General features: G+C 35.8%; 1 protein-coding gene across 2 annotated transcripts in view; it reads left to right on the top strand.

The window, feature by feature from the left end:
• The window catches only part of braf (B-Raf proto-oncogene, serine/threonine kinase), a 29,612-nt gene extending 26,699 nt beyond the window's left edge, over positions 1-2,913 (top strand). For both annotated transcript variants that reach the window (NM_205744.4, NM_001324516.1), the window contains 1 exon segment: positions 23-2,913. In NM_205744.4, coding sequence (NP_991307.3) covers positions 23-45 — 23 coding nt within the window. In that variant the 3' untranslated portion in view covers positions 46-2,913.
• The last annotated feature ends 10,017 nt before the right edge of the window (positions 2,914-12,930 follow it).

Raw genomic sequence — 12,930 nt, 5'->3', positions numbered from 1 at the left:
ATGTTCTTTGTTGCACTTTCAGGTGAATTCACAGCGTTTAAATAGTGCTGCAAATCCTAAACCTCCATCCCTTGTCAGTTTTTCAGACGTCTTGTGTTCCTATGATGGGTTCATCCATAACAACACAGAAAAAGGACAAGTTTTCAAAGAATGTGCTGTTTTTCTTCCTCTTTACCCGAAGAGCTACGGCCTCAACGGAATTGCTTTAAAATAAAAACATCTCTGCAGGGTGTCACTTTACAAAAAAATAAATGTCATAAACATCGCCGGACAACTCTAATACAGCTTACAATGGAGAAGAAAAAATAAAAGACTGATCCTGGTCACTGGAAAAGAAACAAACCCAAATAGATCAAATGGCAGGGATTAAATAAAAGAAAGATGAATGAGTTTGGGATGAATGGAACACAAGCCCCGCCTTTGCTCCACCCCTGGAGGGGAAGAACATACAGCACTGGCCAATCAGAAAACAGGGTCCGAATTTGGACCAGTGGCGTGGAAAAAAGAGAAGATGTCAAGTCGCTGTCGAGGAAAGTTGCTGGAGGTCAGAAAATAACTTGAACGATATTTAGAAAGGTTCGTTCTTTTGCAAAACGTTAATGTGACGTCGCCTGTGGCTGGAGTTGCTAATATTACATTTTTTTTTTCCTGAAGGGTCATAAGTTGTAGATAAACAGACCCACTTTTTGGTTACAGCTAGTTAGTGAGCAGGGGTAAATGAAGATACCATTAAAAATGCTTTTTTATATACAGGTATACGTTTTTCAATAGGTTCTTTGCTTTTTAATTTTTTGTCAAGGCAAACTCTGATGTGTTTTATTTTATGTTTCAACTTCCCATGACTGGGCAAATGCTTTTAGTCTCTTGGATCGACACAGATATCAGACATTTGCCAGGTGGGCAGATTTAAAGCGGTTTTTGCGCTTCTAGAGAATGTGATTATTCAGTTTTTCGTTTTGCTGCCTTGTAGTAGCTGACGTCATGTTTCTGAATAAATTAAAGGTTATATTATTATTTTAAGTTTCTTGTAGAAAAAAAACCCACTGTATAAAGCAAACATAAAGCCTCGCTACGGAGTTCAGATGTGGGCGTGTTTCAGATGTATTTCTGTACTTTTCACTACAAATTTGTGCTTAACTGTTATTAGAAGCCATTCCTTTGAGGCCATAATGGTTAACAGAATTTTTCTTTACTTTTTTTGAGATTTGGTCCATCAACAAGACACATTTTTTTGGACCTTGCACCACTGGATTCATTCCAACTTTTTTTTGTTCACGGGTCATAGTTTTTGTTGTTGTTGTTTTCATATAGTTTTTTGTGTTACAGACAGGCAGGCCTGCAAAGTTACATTAATTTATATTGCTTTAATTTGATTATTTTTGTTCAGTGTTTTTTGTCTCTGAGAATTGTGTGTCTATATATATATATATATATATATATATATATATATATATATATATATATATATATATATATATATATAGATACATATATTTTCTCACTCATTCTGTAATTTGCTGAAATGGACATTACGCAGTGCGTCTGTGCACTTTGTATAAATGACTGAAGCAGATAAGCAATTTTGCCTTTTTAAAGACTTAATATATTTTGTCATATGAACAGGTTAAAGCATGGTTACCAGATTGCAAAATGAATGAAAATTTCAAAAGCAGGCAGGGCCATGGGACACTAAAAACCAAAGCTTAATCCATCCTCGCCATCTGTGTCCACCTTTGTCTTTGCCGGAGAGCGCTTATCTGGATGAATTCGTTCTTTGACTCAAACAGGCTTCCAGCTTGCTTTATTGGTTCAAAGACTTCTGCGTCAACCCTCTAAGCATAGCTTTGGGCTGTAGTGACACTAGCACTGTGTAGCCCTAAAGTTCGCCTAGACACTGTGGACATGGAAATGCCCTCGTAGGAATGCTTTTCGTTATTATTAAAATCAGTGGCTCCGCCTCCCTCTCTTTTTTTTCCTTGCTTATACGAAATGACACATTTTTGCTTTCGGCTCCACAAAATGCTTGATGTTGCACAGATAACTGAGGCTCTGCGCTTGGTTCGCCACTCGTGCTCTGTTACAAAAGCGAGGACATGCACCATCTTCTTGCTTCTGTTGAGATGGATTGAATTATTTATTTTGGCTCTCATTTTGATTCTTTTTGTAAGGACGAAACTCTGAATTGGTTCCACCATTTATACTTGCCATTACGGAGAGGAGATCGTGTCATTCATAATGGTGGTCAATATTTTCACATGTATAGTTTTTGACGAGACATTTGAATGGACTTCTTCTCAGATTAAGCCGGCAAACCTAATGTGGGTTGCGTTTGGAGATCGTACAAGTGTATTTTAAGAGTGCTGTATTTATTTTCTATGGGAATGTTACTGAAGAGTTCTGACTTGCAAAGGATTGATCCTTCCTTGGAATACTTGAGGACCCATTTAATTACAACGCAACATATATATATATATAATCTAAAAAAAATTATTTCACTTCCCCCAAACCCCATTTTATTTGCATTTTAAGGCCTTCACCAAAAACGTCCATATCACATTCCTTTCTATTGCCTTGCCTGCACTTTAAACCCCCTACCCCACACCCCCCAGTGCAAGTTCATTCAAGAGAGAACTATCATACAAATGTTTGGGAGACTCTTTTCATCTGTAAATAGCTGTACAAAGAAAGTACTGTCCGTTTGCTAGGAGGCATGGAGATAAAAAAAATTGAAATGACTTCAAATGTTTCAACTTAAGAAATAAAGGTTAAGAAAAGACATTTTGATAGATGAACTTCTGAGAAAATATTTCTGTGTAAAAATATTTAAGACTGTATTATATAAAAGGAAAAGAGCTTAATGTATTTGTTGTGAATATGAAAAACTGATATATTAAAGAAGTGCATGAAAACTGAGCAACGCTTTCGTGCAGTTATTACAAATCAAAACGTTGTGTTTAAAAATGTAATGTTTGTATGTCTGTGCGTGTGCATGTGTGTGCGTTTGGAAAGTTTATGAGGAGCTAGATCTGCCCACTTTTCTTACTCAGCCCCTTAAAATCTTTCTCTCAGTTCTTGAGAGAAGAAGTTTTATATAGGTTAGGCTTCCTAACAGACCGTTTCTTTATTTTTGTGTCCTTTTTTTGTAAGCTTTTTTAGTTCTTTAGATGTAAAAAATAGGATATACTGAAAAATAAATGCTTGTTGCAGCATCCAAGGGTGAGTAAACAAGTATAAATACTGTATGTTTTAATATTGAATGTATTAATCTTGTTCATGTTTCAGATTGTAAATAGTGTTTAAAATGACGTACGTGCATGAAGCTTATGTCGTTATATTTAATGTACAAATGTAATATGTAATAGCTGTACACTCAGTGCTACTCCAGTGTTCATTTCATATGTGAAGTAATCACATTATGTAAAAGTAATGTGTGGATGTGAGCTCTTAACTTTTCTTTCCTTGTCGGTGGATTCTGCATGTCTTCATCTCTTTCAGACGATTGTGTCATGTCCAGCTTTAGCTCTCTGTCAAGAAGAAAATCGCACAATGAACGAGGTATTAGTTTTTTTTTCTTCTAAAATCCATGTATACATTACAAGATATTGTCTTTAACTGTGTTTTATTATAGTAGTCAACATTTGAAGTGGATCAAAAAAATTTTTTTAAAAAGAATTGGAGCAATAGTTTGACGATTTTAATAAACTTTTTGATCCACTTTAAATGTAAAAAAATTATATATATATATATATTTATATATATATATATATATATATATATATATATATATATATATATATATATATATATATATATATATATATATATATATATATATATATACAATTTTACCAAAATAATGATATTTGTATGACATCACATTTAAAGATGAGATCACCCATAAAATACTAATTAACTGACAATTTAATTAAACATATTTTTAATTAAAAACATAGTTTTATTCTTATAAAATAAAATTACTACAATTATTGTGTTTTTTTTTTTACATATATACATTTGTTACGCTAAAAATGAAAAGTGATTTAACCTATATTTTAAAATGTAAATTCTGAAAAGTTTTTTGACTTCAACTTCCATTTAATAAAAGTACTTTACTTTTAAAGTAACTTTAATTACTTTTATTTATACATTTTATTTAATGCACATGACAAAATGGGATATTTTGACCTACATAATGCAGGTTTTAATAACATTTTTAATTTCATGTCAATTTCAGAGCGTTTCCTGGCTAATGCACAGCGGCGTCAGAGCATGGAGCTTGAGCGAACCCTGCATGCACTGGATATTCAGCATCGGCGGGACCTGGCGGGGGTTCAAGGTGCACAGAAAAAGTTGAAAAGATCCTTGGATCAGTTTGGTGACCGACATGCTGTAAAGAGATTTTCTGTGGCTCTGCCTCAAAAATCTTCAAACTATTCAAACCAACCCAAACGGATTCCCTATCAGCCCTGCTGCCCAAACCATATTGTGTGCTCAAGCTGCAACTTGCGTCTACGGTTAGCCGACACGCTTACCCATCGTTTCACCCCCAGCCTATGGACCATGTACAGCTGCCCCATGACCTCCTTCAGTTCTGGAGAAATGTATTATATGCCCAGATTTGTACAGCAGCGCAACCTCTCAATATCAGACATCTCTCTCAGATATCTGCCATTTATGTAGTTCTTGTACTGCAACTGAAGAGTTGTTCAGTTTGGAGGTGGAGCTGATGTTGTCTAAGTGCCTGGTTCAAATCATCTGAATCCTTTCAGACTTGACAGCAGGATTGAATAAATGGTGCACAAACACAATAAGAAAGAGGGAACTTTTCCAGAGAGTGATTTTATAACCCTTGAAGACACGCATTGTTCCAACTGAAAGCTCTGTTCACATTTTTAGTGCTGCACACATTCCAGTGCACTAGAAAGTGTTTCTACGGTCTCGACTGTGCACTTAGGGTCCATAAATCAGCACTGATTTGGACATCTGTTGAGGGTGTATTAATAGGATGACACTAGAAAAACTATTTTGAGCAGTTTAGATAAACACATTAAGCTTTATCTTCATTCTTTTTTTGTAGTTCACATGGAGAAGATGATAGTTTTTGCAACAACTTTGTTGCCCTCTAAAAGCAATCTTCACACATTTGCATTTTTTGTGCTCAAAAATGTATTTTTGTCTTGTAAATGAATGGCCAAAACAGATGTAAAAAGTTTAGATTTTTGCTTTTGTTAATTTCATTTTCTTGTTTTTATTTTATATAATGTTGGCATATTCTTATTTGGTTTAAAGTAGTTGCTACACTGATGGGTTTCAGGTTTCATTTTGATGTGGGCTCCTCCCACCTGTAAGATTGGCAGGTCACCTGAACATGATTTATCCTTGTTTTAGTTCAAAGCAATTCAATCCAAACACATTTAAGAGTTAAACTTTTTTATAAGATAATTAATGTTAAAATGGGTTTTTTTTTAAGTGTTTGACAGTTTTAAAATTTGTTGATGTATTTTAATTAAAAAATAATTTAAATGAAATATCACTAAACCATCTTCATTTCATGTATGGGGGTTTCTTTTCATTACCTTTTGTTCTCTGTTGTACTAAAAAGCAAAATAAAATCAGACTTCAAACGTGTGTTATTAGTCATTCATATTATTAAGAGACTTTTATTGTGACAGAGTTGTATGACAATGATTTTATAATCAGATGATCCCTATTCATTTTGTGACAAAACATATTTGATTGGAACTGAGGCACAAGCTGAGATGTGCATTAATGAATCCTGTGGCATTCTCCAGCTGTGGACAATTAATTGTTTTAAAAGGAATGAGGCATGTGTAATCACTTGCATTTGTTGGCTATTTCATTGGGTCAGAGAGCTAAACTCAAGGATAATGCAATCGTTGGGACATGGGTTTGAGTCCAGCTTCAGACCCATCAATAAATCCAATCGTTTAAATGTGACTTCCTTCACTCACAAACAACAGAGGATCAGTTCAAGACCCAAAGCAAGACCACCACCACAACAAAGGGGATAGCTTAATAGATAGAGGGTTAGACCTGTGACCGAAAGGTTACAGTTTCAAACCCTGGAACTGACAGGAATTGTAGGTGGTAAGGATTCTCGAAACCACGACGGTATGGGGGAGGAATAAAATAAAAAAAAATAAAACTAAAAAGTGAATGTGGGGTTAGGACCACATTGATATGGGGGTGATTAAATAAAGTAAAACCAAACGTCAATGTGAGATTAGAACCCAAAACCTTCTGATTAAATGGCAAACTAACATCATTTACCCCACAAAGCTTGTGACCAGCTGTGACATTTTTTAGATTCTTTCAGTCTAATGTTTAGATTTTCCTTATCTGTGTAAAAAAAAATGTTATATACTACACTCAAATGCATGCTTAGGCATCATAAACTCGGTGGTGCAAAGTATAGTCGTTTGCTCTTGAATCAGAAGGTTACGGGATTGAATCCTACAATCACAAGTGGATTTTGGAATCGAATCCCACCCTCGCAGATTTTCCTTTCCAATAATATAACCTTGACGATGAAAGCGTACAAAAAGTAAAAGCACAACACAAGCGGTCACTAGCTCAGTGGCGCAGATGATAATTGTTTACCTTTAAATCAGTAACTTTTAGAATCGAATCCCACCCTCGCAGATTTTCCTTTCCAATAATATAACCGTGACGATGAAAGCGTACAAAATGTAAAAGCACAGCACAAGGGGTCACTAGCTCAGTGGCGCAGATGATAATTGTTTACCGTTAAATCAGTAACTTTTAGAATCGAATCCCACCCTCGCAGATTTTCCTTTCCAATAGTATAACCTTGACGATGAAAGCGTACAAAAAGTAAAAGCACAAAACAAGTGGTCACTAGCTCAGTGGCGCAGATGATAATTGTTTACCGTTAAATCAGTAACTTTTAGAATCGAATCCCACCCTCGCAGATTTTCCTTTCCAATAATATAACCTTGACGATGAAAGCGTACAAAATGTAAAAGCACAGCACAAGGGGTCACTAGCTCAGTGGCGCAGATGATAATTGCTTACCTTTAAATCAGTAACTTTTAGAATCGAATCCCACCCTTGCAGATTTTCCTTTCCAATAATATAACCTTGACGATGAAAGCGTACAAAAAGTAAAAGCACAACACAAGGGGTCACTAGCTCAGTGGCGCAAATGATAATTGTTTACCTTTAAATCAGTAACTTTTAGAATCGAATCCCACCCTCGCAGATTTTCCTTTCCAATAATATAACCTTGACGATGAAAGCGTACAAAAAGTAAAAGCACAACACAAGGGGACACTAGCTCAGTGGCGCAGATGATAATTGTTTACCTTTAAATCAGTAACTTTTAGAATCGAATCCCACCCTCGCAGATTTTCCTTTCCAATAATATAACCTTGACGATGAAAGCGTACAAAAAGTAAAAGCACAACACAAGGGGACACTAGCTCAGTGGCGCAGATGATAATTGTTTACCTTTAAATCAGTAACTTTTAGAATCGAATCCCACCCTCGCAGATTTTCCTTTCCAATAATATAACCTTGACGATGAAAGCGTACAAAAAGTAAAAGCACAGCACAAGGGGTCACTAGCTCAGTGGCGCAAATGATAATTGTTTACCTTTAAATCAGTAACTTTTGGAATCGAATCCCTCCCTGGGAGACTTTCCTTTCCAATAATATAACCTTGACGATGAAAGCGTACAAAAAGTAAAAGCACAGCACAAGGGGTCACTAGCTCAGTGGCGCAAATGATAATTGTTTACCTTTAAATCAGTAACTTTTAGAATCGAATCCCACCCTCGCAGATTTTCCTTTCCAATAATTTAACCTTGACGATGAAAGCGTACAAAATGTAAAAGCACAGCACAAAGGGTCACTAGCTCAGTGGCGCAGATGATAATTGTTTACCTTTAAATCAGTAACTTTTGGAATCGAATCCCTCCCTGGGAGACTTTCCTTTCCAATAATATAACCTTGACGATGAAAGCGTACAAAAAGTAAAAGCACAGCACAAGGGGTCACTAGCTCAGTGGCGCAAATGATAATTGTTTACCTTTAAATCAGTAACTTTTAGAATCGAATCCCACCCTCGCAGATTTTCCTTTCCAATAATATAACCTTGACGATGAAAGCGTACAAAAAGTAAAAGCACAGCACAAGGGGTCACTAGCTCAGTGGCGCAAATGATAATTGTTTACCTTTAAATCAGTAACTTTTAGAATCGAATCCCACCCTCGCAGATTTTCCTTTCCAATAATTTAACCTTGACGATGAAAGCGTACAAAATGTAAAAGCACAGCACAAAGGGTCACTAGCTCAGTGGCGCAGATGATAATTGTTTACCTTTAAATCAGTAACTTTTAGAATCGAATCCCACCCTCGCAGATTTTCCTTTCCAATAATATAACCTTGACGATGAAAGCGTACAAAAAGTAAAAGCACAACACAAGCGGTCACTAGCTCAGTGGCGCAGATGATAATTGTTTACCTTTAAATCAGTAACTTTTAGAATCGAATCCCACCCTTGCAGATTTTCCTTACCAATAATATAACCTTGACGACGAAAGCGTACAAAAAGTAATAGCACAGCACAAGGGGACACTAGCTCAGTGGCGCAGACGATAATTGTTTACCTTTAAATCAGTAACTTTTGGAATCGAATCCCTCCATCGCAGATTTTCCTCACCAATAATATAACCTTGACGATGAAAGCGTACAAAAAGTAAAAGCACAGCACAAGGGGTCACTAGCTCAGTGGCGCAGATGATAATTGTTTACCTTTAAATCAGTAACTTTTAGAATCGAATCCCACCCTTGCAGATTTTCCTTACCAATAATATAACCTTGACGATGAAAGCGTACAAAAAGTAAAAGCACAACACAAGGGGTCACTAGCTCAGTGGCGCAGATGATAAATGTTTACCTTTAAATCAGTAACTTTTGGAATCGAATCCCTCCCTGGGAGACTTTCCTTTCCAATAATATAACCATGACAATGAAAGCGTACAAAAAGTAAAAGCACAGCACAAGGGGTCACTAGCTCAGTGGCGCAAATGATAATTGTTTACCTTTAAATCAGTAACTTTTAGAATCGAATCCCACCCTCGCAGATTTTCCTTTCCAATAATTTAACCTTGACGATGAAAGCGTACAAAAAGTAAAAGCACAGCACAAGGGGACACTAGCTTAGTGGCGCAGAAGATAATTGTTAGCATTTAAATCAGAAACTTCTGGAATCGAATCCTACAGTCATCGGTTTTGCCTATAATGTTACTTGTAAACTATGAAAACACACAAGACGCAAAAACACAATTCAATAGTTGCTAGCTCAATGGCATAGAAGATAATCGTTTACATTTGAATCAGAAAGTTTTAGGATCGAATCTCACAGTCTGGTTTTGCTTAGCAGCATTAGCAGAAATATACACAACATGACATAAAGCACCAACAACAACACCAACACACAGACTCAGTGTCTCACTTGGTAAAGCACTGGGCTTTCAACATGGAGACCTGGGTTCAAATCCAAGAGAACTTTAACTGCTTTAACAGCTTTATGGTCAAAATGTACGGCAGTTAATGGTCAAATATAAGTTCCAGCACATCATTAGGTATGTGACTGTGGCTCAGCGGTAGAGCATTGCCTCAAGGGTTAAGAGGTCGCTGGTTCAATCCCAGCCAGATCACTGCGATATGTGTGAGTGTCGGCGTGAATGAAGGGGGAGGATGAAACGTTCCTCCCCTGACCTACGGGGCCATGTACAGCAGGGGTTATGCTACTTTTTACTAAAAAAAAAATTAGCTCTATAAAAATCCGGACCCCCGTCCCTTCTCTCCCCGTTTCGGTTACCATCACTTCCTTTCTAGAGGGCTTGACCCTCCAGAAAGAAAGTGATGGTAACCGATAGCACAAAACACAAAAACGAGCGAGAGGTCTTACCTGTCCGCAGCTGATGTCCATCGGTGGTCCACATGTGGTCCAAACGTCCCAAAACGATGCGCCTGTTGACTGTACGGTCCAAACACATGCCTCATTCTGTTAAGCAAACAAAAATCCCACAAACATTCAGCATTTAAAAGATTTAAAGGAGAATTTAAGCACACAACTACAACAAAGGCCTGTTTAAAACCCACATGTGCTTTAATCATTTCCCTAATTCAACAACAAAAACATGTAAAACCCTAAAACAAGTCCTCCCTTAAGAACTCTGTGAAACAGATTATAATCATTTGCCTTCCAATGTTAAAATCGTGGTTTGAATCCTACAAACACAAGTTTTATTTACCTACATGTGACCAAACCACTCAGGAGTGTCAATATTTAGAAATTCATAAATGTCTGAATCACACATTCAATGCTGAATAAATCCAGAGAGATGAATAAATTAAGAAAGCTGAATACATAAGCTTCATATCAATGTATGTTTCGTTACAATAGGACAATATTTGACGGAGATACAATCATTTGAATATCTGGAATCTGAGCCTTAAAGGTGCTTAGCCATGCATTTTACTAATAAAAAATAGCCAAATAGCCATTACACATGTCATTTAAGACTGGTTTAGTGGTCCATGGTCACATTATACTTCAGTAATGCTGTATCAACAATAAACCTTTTATTTTATTTATTCATGTTGATCTTTTTCTCAGTCTACTTCTGATGACACAACATGTAACTACACGTTTAAACAACAACCTATTCAAACAACAGCAACAACAACAAAACCTTTCTTCCCTCAGCTTGAATGCTGAAAAAAATAAATATTTGAGCTTAAATATTTACTCAATTTGGATCAAGAGAAGGCCCCAAGTGAAATCAACACCACAACAAATATGTAAATAAGCCATTTGCAATTAAAAGAGCATTATTAGCAACTTTAGGACTGCAACAACATATAACACAACATATCAGTATCAGAAGACAAATAACTGCTTTTAAAGGTATGTCAGTTCACCTAAACAACAGAATGTAAACAGAGTCCAAAAACCTTCACAGAAGACGAAACTGCCAACAAATATGCTTAACTGACAAATATCAAACAGTCCTTTTAAAATAACAAGGTTTTAGAGTAACGACACCATCAAAACGCTGACCTCCAGGTAAAAAACAACAACAGTGACTGAAGGAGCACCATACAAAAGCAATAGGAATGAAAACAGACACTTACAGGTGAGTCGTTTGACACTCCAGACACTCTTTATCACATTGTGCGTCCTTATTGTGTGTTGATAAGCTGGAAAACGTGTTGTTTATTGTTTTTAAACCACTGTAAGTGAGCTGTCATCTGCAGCATCTGTGTGTAAAACGGTCTAGACATGTTTTCCTGTTTTCCCAACAGAATGTTGTCATTCAGAAGCTCTGCACGTGACTTCGGTAACGCCACCTAGAGGTGCGGAGGAAAAACTACGCTTCAGTGACTAGTTGCTCGTGGTCGCTGCAGGTGGAGAGGTCTGAGATTTTAACGTCGTGTATTCTTACAAAAAACAACGCTGATTTATTAAACGCCACATCTACAAGCAGCATATATCTACTAGTTTTTGGAAATGAAACATTATCTTTCGAGTGTTGCGGTAAGACTGATAAAATATTGTGTTGAACTCGAAAGCACATGGTCAACAAACAAACAAACACAAGGTGGAGGACAAACGGTTGTGTTTTTGAGTCGGTTATTGTTGATTTGTTTGTTTTATTTCATTATAGGTCTGTGTTTAAAACAGTTTTGTTTTGTTTATATGTTTTCCAGCTTATTTTGCAGAGTTTTATTGAAAAGCTTGAATGAAAAAATGGAGGGCAGATTTAAACAAATCTTTGTTGCATCAAAATGACTGCAAGTATGCATCTATTAACTAAATATTTATGCAACATCTCTTTAAAATGTTGTCTAATGGCATTTTTCTATTAACATTTGTAAAAAGACAGATACTGGAGGTCAGATGGGTTCTTTTTCTTCCCATTGAGGAGCATCTGGATACAGAATCAGGTAATAGTTTTTTTTAATTAGTCATAAAATGTATGCATCCTGCCATTTATTTACTGTATTAATTCATTCTGTGCACTATAAAGAGAAACATTTTATTTCAAAATGCTTCTTTAACTAATAACTAATGTTTTTTCCTCTTTAATTCCAGGATCTGAATTGTTTTCTCTTTTTTCAGTTTTCTCCATATGATGTAACGTCATTAAAATGTTGTCTAATGGCTTTTTTATTAATATTTACAGAGGTCAGATGCAGGATATCAGATGGGTTTATTGTCTCCCCCTCTGGAGAATCTGGATGCCAAATGGTTACATTTAGTATATATATTTTAATTATACGTCATTCTTATCATTTAGTGCATTCATTTATATTGTGTGGGATAAAACAGAATCATTGTTTAATTTTAAAATACTAAAAATTTTCATTTAAATTAAATGGTCTTCATCGTGTTATTCCAGCATCTGAAATGTTTTTGTTTTTCAGTTTTCTCCATCTGATGAAAAATTGATTGTAAATTGTTGTTAAATTGGTTTAAAATGTTTTCTAATGTAATTTCTATTAACATTTATGTAAGGCAGATGCTGGAGGTCAGATGGGTTCATTTTCTTCCCCTTGAGGAGCACCTGAAAACAGAATCAGGTAATAGTTTTTGGAATTATTAATTAAATTAATGCATCATGCCTTTTATATACTGTATTCATTTATATTGTGCACTATAAAGAAAAACATTTGTATTTTAAAATGCATAAAACTAATAACTAATGTTTTTTTTCCCCACTTTGATTAATTTGTGTTTTTTGTGATTCCAGGATCTGAATTGTTTTCTCTTTTTGTTTTTGTTTTCTCCATCTGATGTAACGTCATTAATGTTGTCTAATGGCTTTTTATTAATATTTACAGAGGTCAGAATCAGATGCAGGATATCAGATGGGT

Source organism: Danio rerio, chromosome 4 (assembly GCF_049306965.1).
Source record: "Danio rerio strain Tuebingen ecotype United States chromosome 4, GRCz12tu, whole genome shotgun sequence".
Lineage (NCBI taxonomy): Eukaryota > Metazoa > Chordata > Actinopteri > Cypriniformes > Danionidae > Danio > Danio rerio.
Note: the sequence above shows the minus strand (reverse complement) of the source record. Positions and strands in the feature narration are given on the sequence as shown.